Source organism: Seriola dumerili, unplaced genomic scaffold (genome assembly GCF_002260705.1).
Source record: "Seriola dumerili isolate Sdu_G_001 unplaced genomic scaffold, Sdu_1.0 BDQW01001845.1, whole genome shotgun sequence".
Classification (NCBI taxonomy): Eukaryota; Metazoa; Chordata; class Actinopteri; order Carangiformes; family Carangidae; genus Seriola; species Seriola dumerili.
In genome coordinates this window covers 733,179-755,137 of record NW_019176100.1, presented here as the reverse complement: position 1 = coordinate 755,137, position 21,959 = coordinate 733,179, and the positions used below count along the sequence as shown (strand labels likewise).

Sequence of the window (21,959 nt, the reverse complement as noted above, 5' to 3'; positions counted from 1 at the left end):
TTTGCGTACCTCCAGTGTGTCCTCATGGTTCATCATGGAGCCCTCTGAGGATTTGAGTGGGACTCTTTGGGAGCTGTAAGACGTGTCTGAGGTGTCTTTTGATTCCAGTGCAGAGGGATTGTGGGCGGATACTTGGCGCTCCTTGTCTGACGGCATACCGTTGGGGCAAGGCGCCTCTATCACCTGCGCAACCACAGTCCAGGAGGTCATGATTTTGTATTAAAAAATATTCCTTCACTTGGATGTAGCAAATGTGTTTTATTAAAAAGGAATTGAAGTGAGGTGAATAAAAACACCCACGTCCTTACCTTAACACCCACGTCCTGCACTCCAATATGGTTCCTCTCGATCGGTTTTGGATCTTTCCCCGACTCGTCACTTGACTCATCCTCCTTCAGCCTGTGAGCCACAGACTGGGCGGTCTTCACCATGTTCTTCAGCTCGTCTGGGTACGGTGTGGGGTAGCGCTTCAGGTTTCCCTCCTGGAGGAATACAAGCAGACTTCAAATCAAAAATAATGTGACGACACTGGGAGAGGTGAAATGTTAGTTTGAAGAGATGATTTTCCCCACTCGGTCTGGACAACCAGTGAGTGTTCAATGGGAGCTACGTGGAAAGCGATGTGCATGACGTGCATTCAATATCACACAGACACATTTCCCCGAGATAAACTGGCACTAAGGATGAATGTTTTAGGAAACTTTTAGTTTTATGCTTAGAGCCATCTGTCAAATACGGCGAGTAAAGATCTCCTATGACCTCCAACAATGTTTTACTACAAAAAAAAGTTGCAGAAAATGGGACATGAGGGACCTTTTATGTGAAAACAGCTACAACAAAGTGAAGGTTGTTGCCTAACTCTGCTTTAATGGCCCTTGCAGCTGTGGTAAATCATGTCACCACAGTCATTTTCCTTTCCCAATTATGTGAACAGTGACAAATGTGGGACACTAACCCTTGGGGGTGTTTCTCTCTCATCCTTGTCCTCGTCGCACTCAAAGGCCACCTGAGCTCGGTGCTTGCGTTGTTCCTCCCAGAGAGTCGGATTGAAGCTCTCAGAGTCAGAGTTGGGAATGTCTGTGTAAAAAAAGAAGAAGAAGAAGAAGAAAGAAGCAGAAATCAGGATGAGAATAATTTCTTAGCTTTTAATTAAGGCTTTGTAAGTCATCCCCACTGAGTTCAGTTCATGCAAATCTGACTTTGACCACAAGGTGGTGCAAAGACAACATGACTGCCTGCCAATAAATAGAAAGTTGTGTGTGAGGAACTTGAAATACTGAAGTCAACCCCTTTGAGCTCTTGGAAGTGTTGTTCTCATAAACTGCTTTCAAATGAAAGAGTATTTAAAAAAAAAAAAAAAAAAGGAACTTTATTTTGAAATCCAGCTAAATTATAAAATGCAAAAGGGCAAATTTATTGCAAAAACATAAAAAGTACAGTACTTGCGCAACAAATTTACTTGGCTCGATCTCTTGCCTTCGCTATCACTCCTGTGTGACTTTAATGTGTTGGTAAGGAAGAAGCGAGAATGCTGTGAAAATGACGTCACGATGGTTGTGGTTCTAATATTGCCGCTTTCCTGAGACTCTGCAATAGCATCTTGCATTGCTGCTCTGCTCTCTCTGTTGTGTCTGTCATGTCTGTGGCAATGGGTGCAACCAATTTGAAACTTGACCAAGAGCATCATTGCAAATACATGCCCTTCTGTTTTTTTGGAAGTTGATGTCATTTTCTCAGGTTTGCACACACACGTTTGTACACTGTAATTAAAAGCTAGTCAAGATCTAGAGTGCAAATCAGTCAGTGTGGTTTCCTGTGTTAAAATGCTCTTTATCTCTGTATGTAGATATTTAAAGGACCAGTGTCTAAGATTAAGGGGGATCTATTGGTAGAATAATATTTATACTTATGTTTTCATTAGTGTAAATCACTAGAATCTAGAACTAGATACCACTACATCCTACAGACAGAGAGTCTCACCATCATGCAACTAAATTCTGATAAGGTGATCTCACTTTTAGATTTCTAATTTCTAATTCTAAGCCGACATCAGCTAAACTTAGATCATATCAAGAAGTGGTTGTCTACAACTTTAACACCGCACACCAGATTGTGAATGTGCAGTGGATAATATGAGTCACCTGGTGTGTACTCTCCATATCAACGAGTAGTAAAACATAATAATGGCAGTCAGGTCATGACTTATTCCAGCTTCTCAGGAAAAGGACAAGGAAACAGATAAAGCCCTTTTGGAAAAATTCCCACTAAGTAACTATGGAAAATGGTACAAAGCAGATGACTGGCAGAGAGCAAATAGAGGTGAGAACTACAGCCACCTTTGTGGTGGTGCAACATTATCTTAAAAATCAAGCAGCTGACTCTCAACCATCTCAGCAGTTCAAGCATGCAGATCTTGAACCGCTAATTACTCTGAAGCTGAGCTGCATCAGGGTCAGTGCAAGCTGTCTGGTGCAACAGGAAACCAAACCAAAATAACAGCTGCTTGACAAGCGAAGGAGACTAGTGTTTCTTCTGCAGCCTTGGTCTCAGGTAACGAGGACCCTCATCAAATATGGATTCAGGGATCCCTGCAGGTCACCTGTAGGACTGCTATGATGCAGATGGTAGCTGTAGTCATGGTGAGGCCTGAGAATCTGACATCAAAATTCAAATTCATTTATTTTACCTAAAAATTTGATCTTAGTGACTTATTTTATTCAACTTTTTTATTTTCAAACTGGATATGTACCGTCAACTTCCCCAACCTTGGTTTTATCTTATAAATTGTGCTCATATGAGTCATACAAGTAAAGTTCTGTGAGTTAAATGACTGCTTGGTAGCACTGATTAATTAACGAGCCCCAGTCTTTAATACCCAGCTTTACTGCTAAGAACTGATTAATGAAAACAGGTCAGAAACATTTGCAGTTTGAGCGTCTGTCAGATGAATCATGGGAGAATATAAAAGAGAAATTAAGTCTTGTTGAGTGCACAGTACTCACAGTCCTCAGTCCTGGTTTGCTGCGGGAACATGTAGTTAGTCAGCACGGTTTTGTGCGTCTCTGGATCCTCCTCTTTCTGGAGAGGGATCAGCGGCTTTGACTGCGGGAGACAAAAAGTAGGTTTGCATGTGCTAACTGCAATCAGCAGGACTTTCACTTTCACGACCCTCAGTGCACAAAGAGTGTCCCGGTGTTCTCTCTGTGCCTCGCTCCTGCGTGGCAAGTAAACTGGTCGACATCACGCAAAAGACGATGGAGGGAAAAACACATCCCAAGATGCACCGAATGATGTTTCCTCCAAACTCTCCACAGTTATTCAGAACGGAGTTTCTTTCCTTCTAATCTGCTTCGACTGGGACGTTACTTAAGTACATCAGGACGCCTCTTCCCATCATCCATTCCTTGTTGAAGCCCCATCAGTGTTCCCTAGGCCCCGTCACAAATGTGGCACCTGCTCCTTGTGTCTCAGTGCATGTTGCCTCTTTTGGGTTTAATTTCTGCCCTGCTGACACGACATGTGCTGGGCTCCTGACACCCAGTAAGTAAAGCTAAATTATATAGCACCTTTATGGTGTCGCAAAGTTTTTAACAAGTCTGTAAAATTGAAGGAAATGACCATCCTCACACACTATAATGCCCCAAAAACCTCTGTAAAAGAACTGTTTGTACAAATAAGATTTCAGACAAAATTAAAAACAGCCACCTTGATAGATCTCATGTTTATATGAAAGCTGATTCACGAGCCTGGAGACAAAAGCACGGCCGTAAAGCCCTGGTTATATGACCCTAGAGCCCTGCCTGCGCAGCATCCTGTTAAGAATTCAGAAAGACTGACTGTGGAGAGCCTCGTAAGTGATAAGAAAAATTTTATTCAGTATTCAAGAGGCAGCTGACCTGAGGCCAGGACAGGGGAGATGTGGGCTCCACAGCTGATCTGAACAGCAGTTTTTCTGCAGCAGTCTCATAGAGCTGCAGTTTTTCTGTGACAATTTGTTTAGACATTCGAACAGAGACCTACAATAGTCCAGCCAGGATGAGAAAAAGGCATGAATAATTGATTTGTATAATGCAGTAAGAATCAACAGACTGTAATTTAGAAATATTTATAAGCTGGGAAACACAAACACACTGCAGCAATGCAGTCTTCTCCAACCTCACTTTTCCTTTGCACACATAAAAACCGCTCTGCTAAGCTTGTTATAAGTAGTTCCACAATTCCTTTCCCACGCAAAGCTACACTGCTTTAACAAAGTAGGACTCCAACACACTTCCTCACACACGAGCTGACCACACTCAGACATTTCCACTTCAGTTAGTCTTATCTTGTGTCCGGTCGAGGGCCACATTGGCCGAGGCAGAAGTCCAAATTTCAAGTACCCTGATCTCTCATTTAAGTCCGCCTTACTTCCGACTAGCTGCTGCTGCCTTATCTCATAAACAGACCTCGTCATTCAGGTTCGTGTCATACCACTTTGACAGGCTTGACAGGCTCATCTACATCACCATACTGTAAGCCCTTAAACATTTACTACGGTCATGACATTCATTAGGATCCTCCCACACTTTGAAGATGTAGAGTTTAGGGTTTCACCATCCGACCTGCGATGCCATTTGGCACGTTTCGATCAAATGTCCTCCTGGAAGTGGTTTGCTGCATTTTTAATGTGTTTTCCTGTGAGCTACTTGACTTAGGTAGATTAATTTATACCTTAATACAGTGGCCAGTCACGTAAACCCGCTAAAATTACAGTCTCTATAGCACGGACCGTTGTCTCACAGCTCTGAACCCAGTAGCACCTTTTGTGTTTTATTCATAATACATGTGATCTTACCTGATTTTCAGACAGCCACATTGCAGTCATCTGGTTCAGTTTAGTGAAACTGTAAGGAAGATTCTTCAACCTGCAGTGGAACAGAAACACAGGTACTCAGCAAACTAAAAGAGTCACAAACCCAAAGCACGTTCTATATCATTCCGTGTTATGTGTCTTATCTTAGTCTATATAAAATTCCTTGTGTGAGCAAAATTTAATCTACGAGGGCCCACTATAAAGCTAGTCTGCAGCTATATTTCATTTTTACTTATAAAAAAAAAAAAAACCCAAAAAAACAAAAAACAGTCAGTGCTGTGGGGAGGTGGCCAAAGTTATTCAGTGTACTTGGCACAGAGCAGACAGGAGGAATGGAAAACCCCTGATTAAAACCTCAATCAGGCTTTAGTTTCCAAACCCATTTTCAATCTGGCCAGAATTAAGATCCTTCGCTCATGACGTTGTAATTAGTAAGTTATATTTCAGAGTATGTGTATATGTGTGTGTGTGTGTGTGTGTGTGTGTGTGTGTGTGTGTGTGTGTGTGTGTGTGTGTGTGTGTTCTTGCAAGAATGAAACTAAGACATTCATTTGTTTTCACCAATGTACAAAGTTCAAAATGAAGTCTAAGGAATACCCTTCAAAAACTGCAGAGAAAAGAACTGCAAGAACAGAATATTTTTTATTTTGTGATTAAATCAGCTGATCATCCAACACCACACGGTGACATCTTTAAATGTCTTGTTCTGTCTGACCAATGGAACAATCTCAAACTGATTCAAATTATAAGGATATAAAACGGAGAAAAACCTGAGAATGTGCAGCCGGAGAACAATTTGAATTTTTTGCTCAGAAAATGAAAATGATTTTTAGAATAGTAAAATAATCCAAAATAAATATATTAAAAAAAAAATCAGCATTTTGTCCCTGCACTTGACCCTCATTATGCATGCACACTGTCAGTCCAGACTCACTTGTTGTTGCTAAGATTGATGACCTTGAGCTTCTGCATGTCACCCATTTCCTCGGGCAAAGACTCCAGCTTGTTGGAATGTAGAAACAGCACAGTTGCATTCTTCCAGTTGCCCATCTGTGAGGGGAGGAAACCGAGAAAACCAGGCTGACATGCTGCACCACTCAACACACACACACACACACACACACACACACATCCACAAATATACTTTAGTGTGCATACTCTACCTCAGGTGGAAGCTGGGTGAGGAAGTTGTGATCTGCAGCAAAGGTGCGCATGCAGACACACTGGCCGACGGAGGAAGGCAAGGCTTCAATCTCATTGAAACTGCAGTCCAGCTCCTCCAGAGATGTCAGCCTGAGACAACAGGAAGTCAGAGGAGAAAGACAGGAGGACTTTAACCATGTGGTGCAAGTGCTGGATACACTGTTCATATACTGTTCATGTCTACCTGGTGAGATATCTGTAATGGTCAGAGCAACTTCAGCTCATTCACAATGCTACTGATAGAGTCCTGACAAAGATCAAGAAAACTGAACACAACACACCAGGCCTCAGGTCTCTTCACTGGTGTCTAGTGTTTCAGAGAACGGAGTTTATTGAATATAGAGTCTATAAATCTTTCAGTGGCTTAGGAGCAAAATACATCACTGACTGTCTGGGCCTCTTGGCTTCTCAGGTCATCAGGCAGAGGCTGCAACTGTTCCCAGAGTGTAAACTAAACATGGAGAAGCAGCACTCTCAGAGCTGGAACAAACTTCCAGAGGATAACAGACTTGCACCAACTTTGACCACCTTTGAATCTGGGTTAAAGACTTTCATATTCTGCACTACCTTTAACAGAACCTTAAACACTCATCAGGAGCATCTTTATCTTTCCTGTATTTATGACACTCTTTAATTTCCTCTAAAATTATGAATTTGAATGTTTTTATGCTTTTCTTTTACATTTTTTAAAAAGGACTTTGAATTGCTTTTGTGTATGAAATGTTCCAAACAAAGAAACTTGCCCTGACATAAACACTATATCACAGATATGGGATGCCAACATGGTAAAATAAGATCTCCTAGTCCGTCAAACAAGGTGGCATCACAGGGGCATCATGAGATTGTGAAATGTTTCTTTATTTCTCTACAAAAAAGATGGGCAACACTTCAATATAACCGTTTCCTACACAGGCAAATATACTATAAACCAACTACACAAAACCTCCCAATACACTGACAAGAAGGGGTTAAGTTCGTGTTCAAACAAGAACTCAGATCAACTTTGGTTCAGACCAGCTAGCGTGACAACATCTTAGAGTATCAGTGAAATGCTTAAAGACATTTACACCAAAGCGGATGCGTCTTAAAAGCTTCATGGACGTCATTTAAAAACAGTAAGGTTTTTAAACAGAGCTCGTGGTGACCGAGAAGTGCAGTGCAGCTGGGGCTTTCTGCTGAATGAAAAATGCAAATGCACTCTGGGGATTCAGATGAATGCGAAGGGAGCCTGACCTGCGGGAGAGCTATTGTGTTATAGCACCATCAAACTCCAAAACACCGGATTTGACCCCGTACCTGCCGTAGGGGGTATACAGACCACGGACGAGCAACACAGTGCAGCAACACTGTGCTGAATAAAATCAGCTGTGTATAAATGAAAAAAAAAAAAAAAATCAGCTTGCTTAAGCTAAAATCCTTGCATGGGATTAAGCTAAACCATAGGCTTTGTCACATAATCTGTGTCAAAGTACACAAGGAGACACACTCTAACATAAGGGATAATTGACGGTGTTTGGAAACAATGAATGAGAAACAAAACTGCACAGCTGTAATAGTAACTGTCAGTTGATGCAGATTCGTTTCTGTCATTTCTGTGGAAGTGGACTGATTTAAAAAAACAAAACAAAACAAAACAAAACAAAAAAAAAATATATATATAGATGGATTAAATTGAAGTCTAATCTTTGTGCTAGACCACAATGATTCAGAGTAGATGGAGGGTCAACATGTCGACCTGCCTCGCCCACTATAGCCTCAGCAGCTGTTGACTGCGGGGTTTACCTGTCTGCTGCACACAGCATCAGTCTGAGAACACCCACAGCTGATTGAATCTGTCAGTATTGCATCGGCGGGTCATCAGGGCAAAGATTACCCAATAACGCAAACCTCAAACTGTTTCCATAAATCAATGTGACAGACTAAGAACCGTGACTTTTCATTATTGTCATTCAGACTTCGCAATCATGGCCGTTATTGGTAATTCAATATCATCAGCATTGGACCAAAACAAATAAACCATCGGAACGCATTATGTTGAATGGGAAATATCTGACAGACGTTTCATGCGATAAGTGGACGGCAGATGAAAATAATCCACTGATCTCAGTCGTTATTCTGCTGATATTAAAGCGACTGCCGTAACGCTCACCCTCCAACAGAGTCTGGCAAGTACATCAGCTGGTTCTCATCCACCTTCAGCGCGGTCAGCTTCTTCAGTGAGCCTAAAGAAAGAGTTAGAGAGAGAGAGAGAGGAACACAGGGAATTAGAGAGATGCATGCAGCAGCTCAGGGCAGTCATTGATTATCACTTGCTGTTGCACCACAAAGAGGAATATCAATTACAGCTGTTAATTGGATTAATTCATGCTATCGTCAATACAGTTATCAGTTCTGTAGTAATCCACCCTGACTTCTACAGCGCTGTCCACCTGGACTCCTCTGATTTTATCACAAGATTTTATTCATCTGGTTTTAACTCATGAACATCACCATTCTCCCAAAAGATGAAATTACAAATATCCATATTATCAGTTTGGTTAGTCCATAGTTTATATGTAAATCTGATCCAAGTTTCCTCTCACTCTCAAGTTCCATTGATCAGTGAGGCCAAAAGGAACTAATAAAAACTCCCCAGTATCTGAGAAGTAAGAAATTAAAATCAGAAAGAAGCAGTAATGAGATGTAGCTGCATTTTCATTTGTTCTGTGGCATAATTTTGAGAATCCTTTGGTTAAAATTAAGCATCTCGTGGCACGACTGAGACTATATTATAACTTGAGAAAAATGGTAATTGTATCCTCTTCTGTGATGATTTCTGTCAGTGTGACTGTAGAAAGTTGGTGGAGAGTTATGAAAATGCATTTGAGCTACACAGGAAAAACATTGTCAAGTCATCTGTGGGAATTAGATCATTATAATACGCAGGAATGAAAAACGTGTGTGTGTGTGTGTGTGTGTGTGTGTGTGTGTGTGTGTGTGTGCTGTAGTCTTCACCGATGGAGCCGGGCAGCTGTGTGAGGGCATTGTTGGAGAGCAGGAGGTCCTGCAGACTCTCACAGCCGCAGATCTGCTCGTCCACCATCTCCAGGTTGTTCTTGGACACGTCCAGGTAAACCAGCTGTTTTAGCATCCCAAGCATCTGGATCAATCAAACGAAACACACACAGAATTATCACTGATATCTCAGTATTCATTTATGCTGATGATTACACAGTAGTATTGGTTGGAAACAATATGTAAAATCGTCCTCGGCTGTGAGGTAAAGAAACTTCCTCTCAGGTAGGAGAATCACAGACGTGATGTTAAGCTTAAGTTGTGTTTTCCATTTTTTTTGTTTAATGGAAAATTATATAAAAAGGAAAACAGTGGCTGTGTTCAGTTTTTGCTTTATATGCTTCACGGACGCCGTCACTTATTAAAGGCCAGACTGTGATTACAGCTGATGCTATTCAAAGGCTGGCAGCAGAACTAATGCTTTAATTATGACCCACTTACAAACAAGCCGGTCATTTGGATGAAAAATGAATCTCATGTAACACATTCAGACTATCAAAGCATCATTATAAATTAATTATGTTCAAAGAAAGTAATAACTTAACAGCTGCAGATATTTTTGTAAAGCAGTCCTGGGGCATCTGCAAATCCAAAAGTCTGCTTTTTTTTTTTCCTCTGTAAAAATGTCTAATTGTGCTCATCCAGCAGGAGAATCACTAAACTGCAGCTCCTCCACCGCTGTTTTTTTCAGCGAGCTGAAGGTATGATGTAAAGTGACTGTGGTTTGTTTTGATGAAGATTTAAGCAGACACTTTAGTTTGAAAATCACAGGAAATAATCTCAGGATTATTTTCAAGGGGGGAGAGTAAGCAGTGAAAGTATGCGAGCATGGAGCATGACTGTAAATTATACCCCAGGTAAAAACGTCAGTCTGTTCCCGTCCATCCACAGCTCCTTGATTCCAGTCAGCTGCTCCAGCACCTCAGGCTTCACATGTGAAGAGGAGAAAGGAGGTTAAGTGATTGGGACGTGTGTCTGAGTGTTTAAGGGTGTGTTTGTGTGTGTGTGTGTGTGTGTGTGTGTGTGTGTGTGTGTGTGTGTGTGTGTGTGTGCGTGTGTGTGTGTGTGTGAGTGAGAGAGGGCCTGCTGGGTAGAGACAACACCTTAACTCATAAACAAGATAAAAAATTAACCGTGAGGCAATTTATTTTTTTCCACTTTAATTATTGTGCAATAACAACGTTATCTCGCAGAGAAATTAGAATGAGCACTTATTGTTTGTGCACCTAAAAATGAAGGAGAAGGAGAGGGAGCAGATTAAGGAGGGAGGAGGTGAGGTCACCACCAGAGAGGCAGAGAGCCCTGGGCGCTGACAGACCGACTGACAGATACTCACCATTTCAGTGAACTCATTACTCCCCAGGTCCAACCTCTCCAGCTGCGTGAGTTTCTGAATGCTCCTGTAGACACAAAGGACAGACAGGGAGTGAGACATCAAAAAAAAACCCACTAAACTGCACCCTTTTGATAAAAGGGAGAAAGAAACTCTTTTTTTTTTTCCAGATTATCTGTGAATTTCTGGGTTATATTTTGGGTAGCATACATGCTCTGCCTTTGTTCCTCTCACTGAATAATTTTATGAGGAAATAAATACCATTTAAAGCTCAGGCGTGACAGAAATATGCTTTGAATAATGGAAAATGTGACGTATGCTAGCCCTAAGCCTTGCTCCAGAATTTTCTCTCTGCATTCAGGTCACAGTCTCACATTCTCTGCTACACTGTAAACAAGCAGATAAAAACCAGGACTATTCAACTGTTTATTGTATTTAAATCATCACCAGTGACAGAAAAGTGGAGTTGAAAGACTCTTAAAGGCTCGAGTCACAATAGAGAATGAGCATCATGCTTCCATTCTTCATAATCTACTGACAAGATGCTGTTGAGGGAACTTAAAATATCACAAAACATTCACAACTCTGCTTCTGAACTGACATCACACCCACACACACAAAAGTCTCAAACAGCGAGAGTTAAAGATCTGCAGGAGTAAAATAAAACACACAGTCCACTGCTTCAGTGTCCTTGATTGAAAGATGTTTCTCTTCATAAAATATGACAAGGTCAGGTGATTAAATGATATAACTCTGGCGTGATAAAGAATTGTGATACACAAATTAGTTTAAGATGATAAGGAGAATGTTTCAAATCAAAAATTTCCTGAAGAGTGAATCAAAAAGTTTAAAAAAAATAATCCTACACACAAACCAACGCATGAGACCATGAGTGGAGATGAACAAGAGATGCGTTCTGTTTGGGAACAGATATGATGTTACTTCCACAGCAGGGATGAACCATGCATGAGATTCAGCGCAGGATACGAGAGCAGAGGCCCAGCAACACCACTCCTCCCCATAAAATAAGAATCTCAGCCATATGGCGCAAATTATAAATGTGATTTAAGCCCAGTGGTTAATTCTTTTTTGTGCTTGGTGCGATATATGAAAACATGAATCACGTCGATGTGCTCGAGCATCAGCCAGCTTTGTCACATTCTTACCTCAAAGTTGGCAAGAACACCAGAGACCCCCGTGCGAGCTGGGAGGGGTGAGAATGAGCTGTGCTGGCTCATGTAGAACGTGAGTTCATCAGTAAAAAAAAACAAAACAAAAAAACAAACACTGTGGCTTATGACCCCAAGTTGTGAGGAACACAGCAGCCTTCTTTAAAATACAGAGAAACATTTGGTTTATGCATGTGCTTGGTGTGTGTCTGTGCACCGAGAGAGAAGAGGCTGCTCTTTCTATGTGGATGCTCTGAAAAGACTTCTCCTGCACCCCCTTTGTGCACGCACACATTTGTTTACATCTCTGAAATGCTTGTGTGTTGCTCTGGCAACGTTCCCGATAATTAGTCCTTTTCTTTGTCAGGGCTCCAGCCTTTAACAGGTCTGGCCTCTGTCACATAAACACAGCCAGAAGAGAGGATCCGCTCTGAGCCTCAGCACTGCACTGCTCTTTATACACCGACTGGCCCGTCAGTCAGCCGGTGAAAAATAAGAGAAAGGAAAAGTGAGTGAGATAACAAAAGGAAGCTCAGCCAGAGGCAGGAAGGACAAAAAAGGCAAATGGGGAAACGGAGTTTTGAAATGGAATGATACATCAAGTGAAGCATGAGTGACGACAGAAAGAAAGTAGCTCCCCCGCCAGTCACCTGGAGCTTTCTCAAATATTCGTGGGACGTTTAGTCTCCCAGTGGCACTCTAACCTTCTCAAATGGTGAAATAACCCTCACCGCTGTCTCAGAAGAGGATTATAAAACCTGTCACAGCAAGCAGCCAAGTAAAGGGGGCTCTTATGTAACCCAGTGGAATTTAATACTACAGTTAGAGGTGTGGGGAGTGAATCTAGAGGAGGGAAAAAAAGAGGCAGGATGGAGAACACAGCAGAGACGTTGCTGGGGTTGTGAGAGGAAGGAAACAGCGAGGAAGGAAGGAAGGAAGGAGGGAAGGATAAAAATTCATGACTCGCTTCAGGACGCAAACATGACACTCGCAGAGACACAGCTCTTTCATTCTGAAAACATGGGAAGTAAAAACCACTTACTTTGGCAGCATCTTTAACTGGTTCTCCCTCAGCTCCAAGATCTGTAATTTAGTCAACCTGCAACCAAGTAGAAAAGCCAATGAACAACATTAAGCAATGCAACAACTGACAACATCTGATCTTCATACTGTAGTAACTATATTTACATGAATTACTTGACTAACTATCTGCCTGTTAGTTAGTTATTTCATTTTAACATTTATTCTTCAGCATTTTGCAGGTTTATCTGCTACAAACCAGCCATGATGTCAAGCTCCATGACATTCAACTCAACAAACAAAGGCTCTGGCGTAATTATCTCTTGTACTAAAGTAGGGTGTCCATACAGAAAGTAGAAGAGAAGTGTTAGTGAGAGGAAATAGGCCTGTGGGACTAACACCCACATGGGAACCTCATGTCACATGTTTTGTGTAATCAGACGACTCGACACCAGCTGCCGTGTTAACCACAAACAATAAAAACCTGACTAATTACAGTGGTTTGATTAAATAACCTGTTTAGCTTTTAAGAAAAGGAGTCGCATCTTAATTCTTAAAAATGATAAAACACTAAAACAATTCTATTTATTGAATAAATAACAGCATTTAATACAATATGGTTATCTGGTAAAACATCTCTCTCAGCTGTGGGGGTGGCTTACAATACATATGCCTTCATAAACTGTAAATACTTCATCTTTACTGTAAGCAAGGACTGAGTGATACTGACGGATAGAAATTCACTTTGTGTCCAAATAACTTAGCATCAATGTAATTACTATAATGCAGAGATGACATAAGCTAGTCTTATGTCATAATCAATATTTTGTCAACACCCAGCTGCACTGTAGATTAGGCAATGACAGGAAATCTCTGTGGCTGGTCTAACCTTATCAAACCCGCCATTCTGTCACATGTGTGATATGTTTCGACATTTCTGACCTTTCATTGAAGGAAGACCAGAGGATTTTAATGGAACATTTTTATCTCATAGAAATAGTAAAATGTTCTTCTTGTGTTCCTAACATTAGAGTCACAGTCGTGTCGGCGTCATGACCCACTGAACTACTGCATCTGGCTTCACACAAAACACACACTTCATAACACAGTCAACATCGAACAGTAAAGCCTGAGTGTACAGTTTGTACTTCAGCTTCTTTTTTTTGTGTTAGAAACAGTCTCATCTTGATCCAAACCAGAGAACAAACTGACCTGCCAAAGCTGGCGGGTAAGAACTCCAGAAAGGCATCATTCAGGTAGAGCTGCGTCAGACTCAGGAGCTGGGTGAAGCCTTCAGGGAGCCTGACAACACAGGAATTACATCACTCACACGAAGCCTGATAAAGCTACTGCAAGGCCAAAACACTGAAACTCAAAAATAAATACATGTGTAACATCAAAACCAAAATGTAGTTTTAAAAGCTATTACATAAGGGTGTGCTGTACTCACTTGGAAATGGGATTCACGCTGGCCTCTACAATAGCTAGGACTTTGCAGTTCTTGATATTTTCTGGAAACTCCTGGATACCTGCAGAGAAATGCCAAGCACACGTTACAGTAAGTGGTTTAAAAATAGCCCAAACTACACAACACAGATTAAACATCTGCAATGCCGTATATCTCAGCCGTTTTATTACCAGTGGCACAAAACAAATGACTCCTGTCAGAAGCAAAAAGATGAGGGATAATGCAAGCTGTCCTGCTGGTGTTTAGCAGGAGGAGCTTTGTGAATGTTAAACACAGGTGGTTTGTGAGCACTCCGCTGATTGTAAGGACAAGCAGGAAGGCTCTCTGCCTGAAAGTCGGTGAGCTCGAGGTACATTAAGAGAGGCGCTGCACCTTTCCTCTCTAAACAACCACCATGAGAAGAGCGCTTAAGGTGGCATAATAAAAGAGGAGAGGAAGAAGAAAAAAAATAAAAGACCACTGAGCGACCGTCTGCGAGTTCTCATGAAACATCCACAATGTGCAAACTGCGAGAAAGAGGATGTGACCCAGTCTCAAGGTTTATTTCTACCCACTTTGTTTTGTGTCCACAACACTTAGCACAGAGTGCTTTACGAAGAAGGATAAGCTACTTTTAATGTCGGCACGGCACATAAAGCTCTGGTTCATGAAAACACCACCACATCCTTCACCATTTGTTTAATCTTAGGCCGTCTCTGCACTCACTCATTTATGTTAGAATTACCTTTTTAACCTTTCTATAGCCTTTGCTGAGCAGGTATCCTCCTCTACAGCTCTGCTAAGCTTTAAGGTCACATAGTGATGATCAACCATCTTATACAGCAACCTGCACTGTTAACAGGTTGGGCTTGTAGTGCTTGACATCCATGTGGGAAGCACAAAGAATATGTCAGACAGGTTGACGTCTAAGTAGTGACATGTTTGGAGCGAAAAACCCTTTGCAAAGAATATGCAACAGGATGTTATGAAAGTACTGAGAAAAATTAAAAATAGCACAGTCACCTGATTGATCATACGTGCAGCTGGTTATTAAAACTGTCAGAGCTTCAGACACTTAAACTCTGCAGCTGCTTTTTGTTCTGAATTTCAAACTAGAGCAACACTGACAGTGGAAAGTTTTCATCAAACGGGCAAAAATTAAAAGGACGAACCTCTTAATCGTATTCTCCCGTGTGAGTGTTTCATCATCAAAGAGGTAAATGTCACATTTTGTACAGATATTCTCATAGTTGGCCTGAGAATCAGCTCAAAAAACAGCCTCATCCAGCTCCGTGTTGTCCCTGCTACGACGCTGCACCATGAGGATAGTGTCTAGTGCGATGCAGGTCTGAGCTTGTCCACTTCTTTTATCCATCACATCAGGGATTTTGAATCATGCAGCCTTGTGACGTATCGTGGTAAATGAAACATGCTGTAGCATTTTACCACAGAATATCTTTCAAAGCAGTCTAAACATGGCAACTCTCTGCTGGCAGTTTTCTTTTTCCTTTTTTTTTTTTTTTTTTTTGGCAGTCAAGACAACACAAGGACAACAAGGCAAGTTACGCTTTTGAACTTCACAGGTGACTGCACCAGAGGCTGTGGTCAGTTTTCAGATCTCAGCAACACGATCTGATGAGCAGCTTTAAACGTGTCACTCAGACTGCCAGTGAAAAACACTTCTAACCTGAGTGACAGACTGAAGACAAGATAAAGATGTGAGGGAAAATAAGTGGGCACGTTTGCTTACTGTTTTTGCTGACATCCAGCTCCCTGAGATTGATGAGGTTTGCGATGGCTGCCGGCAACACCGTCAGGTCATTATCTGGCATGCTCAGTCGGTGTAGTAACTGGCAGTTAAACAGTTGCTGGTGGAGACAGAGAAGAGATAACAGTTGTTTGTGTACTGCTGGACAAGAATATACGGTATAATATTAGATGTTTAAATATTCTTCAAAGGCTCCTCTTTAAAAATGAATATGAATGAAGTCAACAATGCAAGCTTTTCATAAGAGAAAAAACAAGTTAGACATGCATCGAGTTTATATTTAGTGGCCTCATGAGTAACGCCTCATATACATAACTATGTGTGTCTTACTTTAGGCAGTTCCTCGATCTGGTTGGCATCGAGGTAGAGTTCCTGCAGGGTCTTCTCAAAGCTAAAGATCTCCTTAGGAACAGTCTCCAGGCTGCAGTGGGAGTAGTCCAGCGATGTTACCGTCTCCTCCTCACCCCGCAAGCAGCGGCATGGCACCAGACGAACAAACAAGCTCCGCTTGGACATCCTCAGTCCCTGGAGAGGGAAAACAGAGATATGTAAAGGGAGTAGAGGATTAAGAGGAGCCGAGGAGGTGGGCTTACGTACAGTGCTACTTTCACATTTCAGCTTCAAGTGTCTAGATTCACAATGTTTTATCCCTCCTATGTAACACATCAGTAATGTTTTAGTGCAGTTTAAAAATAAACACTAATTTAAAACACCCACACACAGACTTTGACATCTGATCTATGCATCTGATCCTTGAGCATGTGACTGCAGTCTGAACTGTCAGAACAGAACATAAATGTTGTTTTGCGGAGACGGATCACTGTCAGTAGTCTGTGTCCACAAGCACATGGAGAGCAATGACTCAGGCGCTGATGAGAAAGAAATGATGAAGTCACACACTCAGTTTGGAAAAATGCCTCCACTCAGTCAAAACTACATGTGGACATGTTTTTCAGTGATGATGACTGTGAGAACAGCCCCTTGGCAAAACAGGCGGCAGCAGGGTCAACAAAAGAGGAGGCATAAAACTCCCATCAGTTAAATGACTGTGGCCATGCAACATTATTTTTTTTATTTATTTATTTCTATATATATATATATATATTTTTTTTTTTTTACATTGAACTATCAGAAATCTATTCTGTTTCCCAACAACAAGGTTGTTTTAGGATGGAGATTGAAAACAATCAGACACTTAGAAAGGGGATCTGATCCAACAGCCTTTGGTGTGAGAACATCTGCAAACCCCCAGGTCCTATAAAAAAGGGAAATTTCAGTATTTGTCAACCTTGGTCTTATTCTCATATTTTTGTCTGATATAATTATTAGTCATAACACTTAACTCTGTAGCTCACCAGAATGCTGCAACACTGTCTCGGACATTTTAGAAAAGCAGTGGTAGTAGTAGCTCATCTCTCTATATAAAACTGTCCAGATTCTTTTTTTGTCTACTTAATGTGTTTACTTTCAGCTGGACTTGAAGTGTTGGAGTGGTTTAATTCTAATAAGTTTAAGTTTTATGAAAAGATTTATGAAGCCTGCGCTCCTGCCACCAGTCAACACTGTTCTTCTCCAAATCTCCACAATGGAAGTGGTGGATAAACTGCCATAAGGTGGAAATAAGTGAATAACAAATTCCCTTAACATGGCCTCACTCATCAATTAAAAATGTTCAACCGTTTTGTGTTTTTGGAGAAGTGAATTTGGTTAAAAAGAGACCATGGTGTGAAGCATTCACAGCGTGAAAGCTTTCCAACATTATCAGTAGATTTATAATTGCTCTTCAGTCCAGAGGCACTTCTGTAGAAAAGGGCCTATCAAAACAGGCGTGGGTTGCATCATGCACACTCCATCTTATTATTTCATGCAAAGCTTTGTGCTGTTCTTAAATTTGCAAATAGATTACAGATGATCATTGACAATGAGTCATCGTTCAGTGAATTAATGCTCAACACATCCGACCAAAAAAAGATAAATAACAGGCCTATGAATTGTATGTGCTTTTAAAGGTTTTACTAAAAAAGAAATAGCATCCCAGTGGAGCCCAATATAAAATGTACATTTTTAGTTTCCCATTTCACTTTCACTTGTGGGAAAAGCTGTTTTCCACTTCTAAAATTTCCATAGGTATGCAGAATGAAAAGCTTTTCAATATCGTGGGCTGTAGCCTCATTTGGGTTGAAGCTGGGGATAAAAATGCAAAAAGAAGTAGGCCATGAATCAGCCATCGTTTTGGAAATCCGTGTCCTTGACTGGTTTTATCCAAAACTCTCTCTACTGCAAAATAATGACATAATGAAGCCAGAAAATCTTTTCAGCTTTCAAGCTGGTTGGAGAAAGCTTACAGGGTGGATGGAAAGGGAGTTGTAAACCTGTCCTTTAAACTTGCTATGATTTTTATAGCTGGAGTTTCAGGGTCAACATGCAGGTTTTCACCAAGTACAGTATCCACTATGGAATGTGCTCTGGTCAACAGAGGCTTTGTTCTGTGGACCATGTAGAGAATGTGACTTTTCCTCCCCCTCGTCTTAATCTGAGCGCCGCTGCAGCACATAATCTCCAAGTCCTTCACTCACTGCAGATCCAGACTGGAAGTGTGGTAGCCATGACCCTCAGCATCAGTCACACCCACACAGTTTGTGTGACCAGTTGCTACAAGTAACTATGCCAGTCATTCTCCTCTGTGAAATCTGGTTAACCGTATGCATCCCAGTGTCTTTGTCATCAGATGTACAAATGTTTGGAGATGCTTTCTCTGGACCATGCAAAGTAGGTGTGAGTATTTTTGTATTGTACTCAAAATATGACCTGATGAGTCACGGACCTTAAAAAAAACTGAACGGACTTCAAATGTGTCCAAAGTTGACTCAAAGGAGGACGGGTCAGCCATCCCGCTATCTAAACCTCATTGAAAATGGGCGCCTGTATGTACACGCCCACACTCACATGAAGTATGCACAACCAAGAGGTTGTCAGCCTCCCACACACACTGTGCTATAGCAGCAGGCAGCTCATGTATAAATACACTGAGTAATCTGGTCTATCACCAGAGGGGATGACAGAGGGCTTGGCTCCATTCACCCCAAGTAATGAGCACTGAGTGTATGGATGACGCATGATATGCAGAGTGGGAGGAGGGGGAGGACTGGAAGAAGAGGGAGTGTGACATGGGTTAACGGAGAATGGGGTAGTTGTGGATTATTGTGAGGTATGTGAGCAAAAGCAATTAAGGGGCAATAACAGATTAAGGGTCATGAGAAACATCGTGGGGAGATTTGTATATAGTTTGAAAGACTCACGGGAGAGCAGTAAGAGCAAAACAGGAAGGAGACGAAGGGTAAATGATCAAAGAATCTGAATGTCGGCTACATTACAGAACAGAGCAGCTCAGACCTGGCATTAACATGTGACTTGGGTGATCCCATCACGTCTCCGAGTACAGGTGTGAAAGCACCCAAGACGCATTGAGGACGTATTTAAGATCCGATCACTCAGACTGCATTCAGAGGCGGTCTGAGCCGCATGTGGCAACATTCTTGTGTGTGAATGCAAATGTGTCCTGGGCCACACTGAAGGACCGCCTACTCAACTTTTGTCCTCTGCCACAGTCTGATTTGTGCCGCCACAGTTCCATCAATGAACTGAAAATATTTTTACACTTCTCAGTGTTTGCCATACATTGATTTATTTGAGGCAGCCTCTTATTTCATTGTAGAGCTGTGGCAGCGCATTGATTCGTTCACCCCCTCCTTGCCCTTCTCTCTCTCTCTCTCTCTCTCTGTCTGTCGCTGTCTCTCTCACAAACACACTGACAACAGACCGTCTGTCTGTCGCTGGCTAAAAACAACAACACATTTGGTCTTTGCAAAAAGGGATCATGTACATGTTTATTTGCATGCAGAGCGGGGAAGTGAGATCAGATCACAAGTGGTCATTGGAGATGTACTTGGAGACAAATGTTAATGTCAGGTCTGAACATGGCCAAAGAGTCTGTATTCACAATGATCCTTACACGCTGATGGTGAGCAGGCACAGTGTTTTACCATGTTCACCATCTCAAGCACATAAGCATTTTATCATTTGCACATCAGCACTTAACAAAACACACCTAAGGCTGATGGGAGTGTCATTAGTTTTGAATATCTGGTCATAAACCAAAGTGCTGGTAGCGCTGGTAGCGCTGGCGCGTTGTTTACCTGTTTTTTTGCAACGTTTTCTCATTGTCAACAAATCCTATAAAAATACCCAAACGACCCAACAATGAACTGATGCAACTAACAAGTATTGTTTGTGTATCTAGAATCTGATGGGTCTCATTCCTCTGTGCCATAGAGCTCCATTGTTGTCCAACGACTGTTAAAAATACATGAGCACAATGAGTCACACCTTTGGGTGACACGCTTCTTCATTAGAATCAGCATAGGCACTGCAGATATTTTAAAACTGACGCAGATAAATACTCATTGTATGAATCCACAGCTGAAAATAGCCCAAAATGTACTAAAGTTGACAGCTTTACTCCTGTTTTATTTATATTTGCTAAAAAGTTGTTTTAGGAAGTCATTAAGCACTTTTCAAAAGAATTTAAACTACATATATATATATACACTTATATAATGATTTATTGTCTACAGCAGAAACAAAAAGGCTCAGGGTTGAGAGCAGGGAAGTCAAAAAGTATCGAGAGATGAACAAACACATTGTTGGTTTGGTCTTTTCAGATACTTTGTTGACATAAAAAAAAAAAACAAATTCATCTTGCACAATGTTGTCAAAGTGCCGAGTAAGATAACTGGTGGACCTTGAATGACAAGCTTATGAGTCAGGTACCTTGCCAATTTGAAAACAGTCCTTCAAAAAATAAACAACCTTTATAGGAGGAAGTTCAGCTGCTCTCAGTAGGTCAGAGATTTACGATACCCAGCACACAAATCAACAGATACACGTATAGACATTATTTTATAACGACGCATAAGCCCAGTTACATTTGCATGATGCATAAAACACTGTTATACACTGCTGCACAATTGCAGCTTTCCCTCCATAGGCAGATGATAGAGGGAAGTACTGCAGTAGTGTTATTGTACATCTGTCTCCTACCTCCTTTATGACATCCTTTATTATGGTTCTATTGTGCCATTAATGTGTTGTTTTTACTTTGTTCTACGAGAAAGTTTACCCCAGAAGGAAAATAAAGAGAGAGTGAAATGGGCTGGATAACTGTGGCAGGGCTGTGCTGCCTGTCTGCCTGTCTGCCTGTCTGCCTGCCTGCCTGTCTGTCTGTCTGTCTGTCTGTCTGTCTGTCTGTCTGTCTGCCTGCCTGCCTGTCTGTCTGTCTGTCTGTCTGTCTGTCTGTCTGTCTGTCTGTCTGTCTGTCTGTCTGTCTGTCTGTCTGTCTGTCTGTCTGTCTGTCTGTCTGTCTGTCTGTCTGTCTGTCTGTCTGACTGACTGAAGCCCCCCTAGAGTAATCTGGAGGGCAGCGTAGTAATGAGAACCGCACTGCCTACAACATAGATAGGCTTATCCACTGACCTACATGTTACTGGAATGATGACTGCTTACACTCACCCGGCTTTAGTCCACCAACAGCTCTTGACTTTTGAACTGAGGAAGTTCAAGACATGCAAACAGAGATTTCCAGACATGTTAAGCTCTCAGCTGAGATTTTCTTTCTTAGCCTACTTATTTAAGCAGCACATTTACTTAAAACTTAAATCAGCGTGCTAGTAAGAGCTTGGCCTGAAATCGTCCGACATCTATAAAAAAAACAAACAAACAAACAAACAAAAAAAAAAAAACACTGGCTGTATTTATTCAGAAATTTCAAAATGTGTGCGCATGTGACTCTGCAGCCTGCCAGTGATGTTTGGGGCTCCCTCTGTGCAACAGTGAATGAAATAGTCCAGAGGGCAGGCCAGTCACAGATTCCCACTTTATTCTCCCAGTGAGAGCCAGGAAACCACTTCCCCGTCGCAACCCTCTCCCTGTAACTTAAGTGCCTCCTGGGTCGGTGCTGTTGCTATAGAGACTACGGTCAAGGGTAGAATCAGCTCTCCGACCCCTAAAGTCATACACACAAAACACACACACACACACACACACACAGCTGAGCT

The 21,959-nt window shown here is 41.6% G+C and overlaps 1 protein-coding gene across 1 annotated transcript in view; it reads right to left on the bottom strand.

Moving 5' to 3' along the window:
• The window catches only part of erbin (erbb2 interacting protein), a 55,439-nt gene that overhangs the window by 8,985 nt on the left and 24,495 nt on the right, over positions 1–21,959 (bottom strand). Inside the window, exons 3-18 of the mRNA XM_022768826.1 lie at positions 16,177–16,371; positions 15,829–15,946; positions 14,082–14,160; positions 13,844–13,933; positions 12,654–12,710; positions 10,446–10,509; positions 9,962–10,036; positions 9,050–9,194; positions 8,205–8,277; positions 6,016–6,145; positions 5,787–5,902; positions 4,835–4,904; positions 3,003–3,102; positions 956–1,077; positions 309–482; positions 10–183 (exon numbers count right to left, since the gene is read on the bottom strand). Of these exons, the coding sequence (XP_022624547.1) occupies positions 10–183; positions 309–482; positions 956–1,077; positions 3,003–3,102; positions 4,835–4,904; positions 5,787–5,902; positions 6,016–6,145; positions 8,205–8,277; positions 9,050–9,194; positions 9,962–10,036; positions 10,446–10,509; positions 12,654–12,710; positions 13,844–13,933; positions 14,082–14,160; positions 15,829–15,946; positions 16,177–16,362 (1,773 nt within the window). The 5' untranslated portion in view covers positions 16,363–16,371. The remainder of the gene's footprint in view (positions 1–9; positions 184–308; positions 483–955; positions 1,078–3,002; positions 3,103–4,834; positions 4,905–5,786; positions 5,903–6,015; positions 6,146–8,204; positions 8,278–9,049; positions 9,195–9,961; positions 10,037–10,445; positions 10,510–12,653; positions 12,711–13,843; positions 13,934–14,081; positions 14,161–15,828; positions 15,947–16,176; positions 16,372–21,959) is intronic.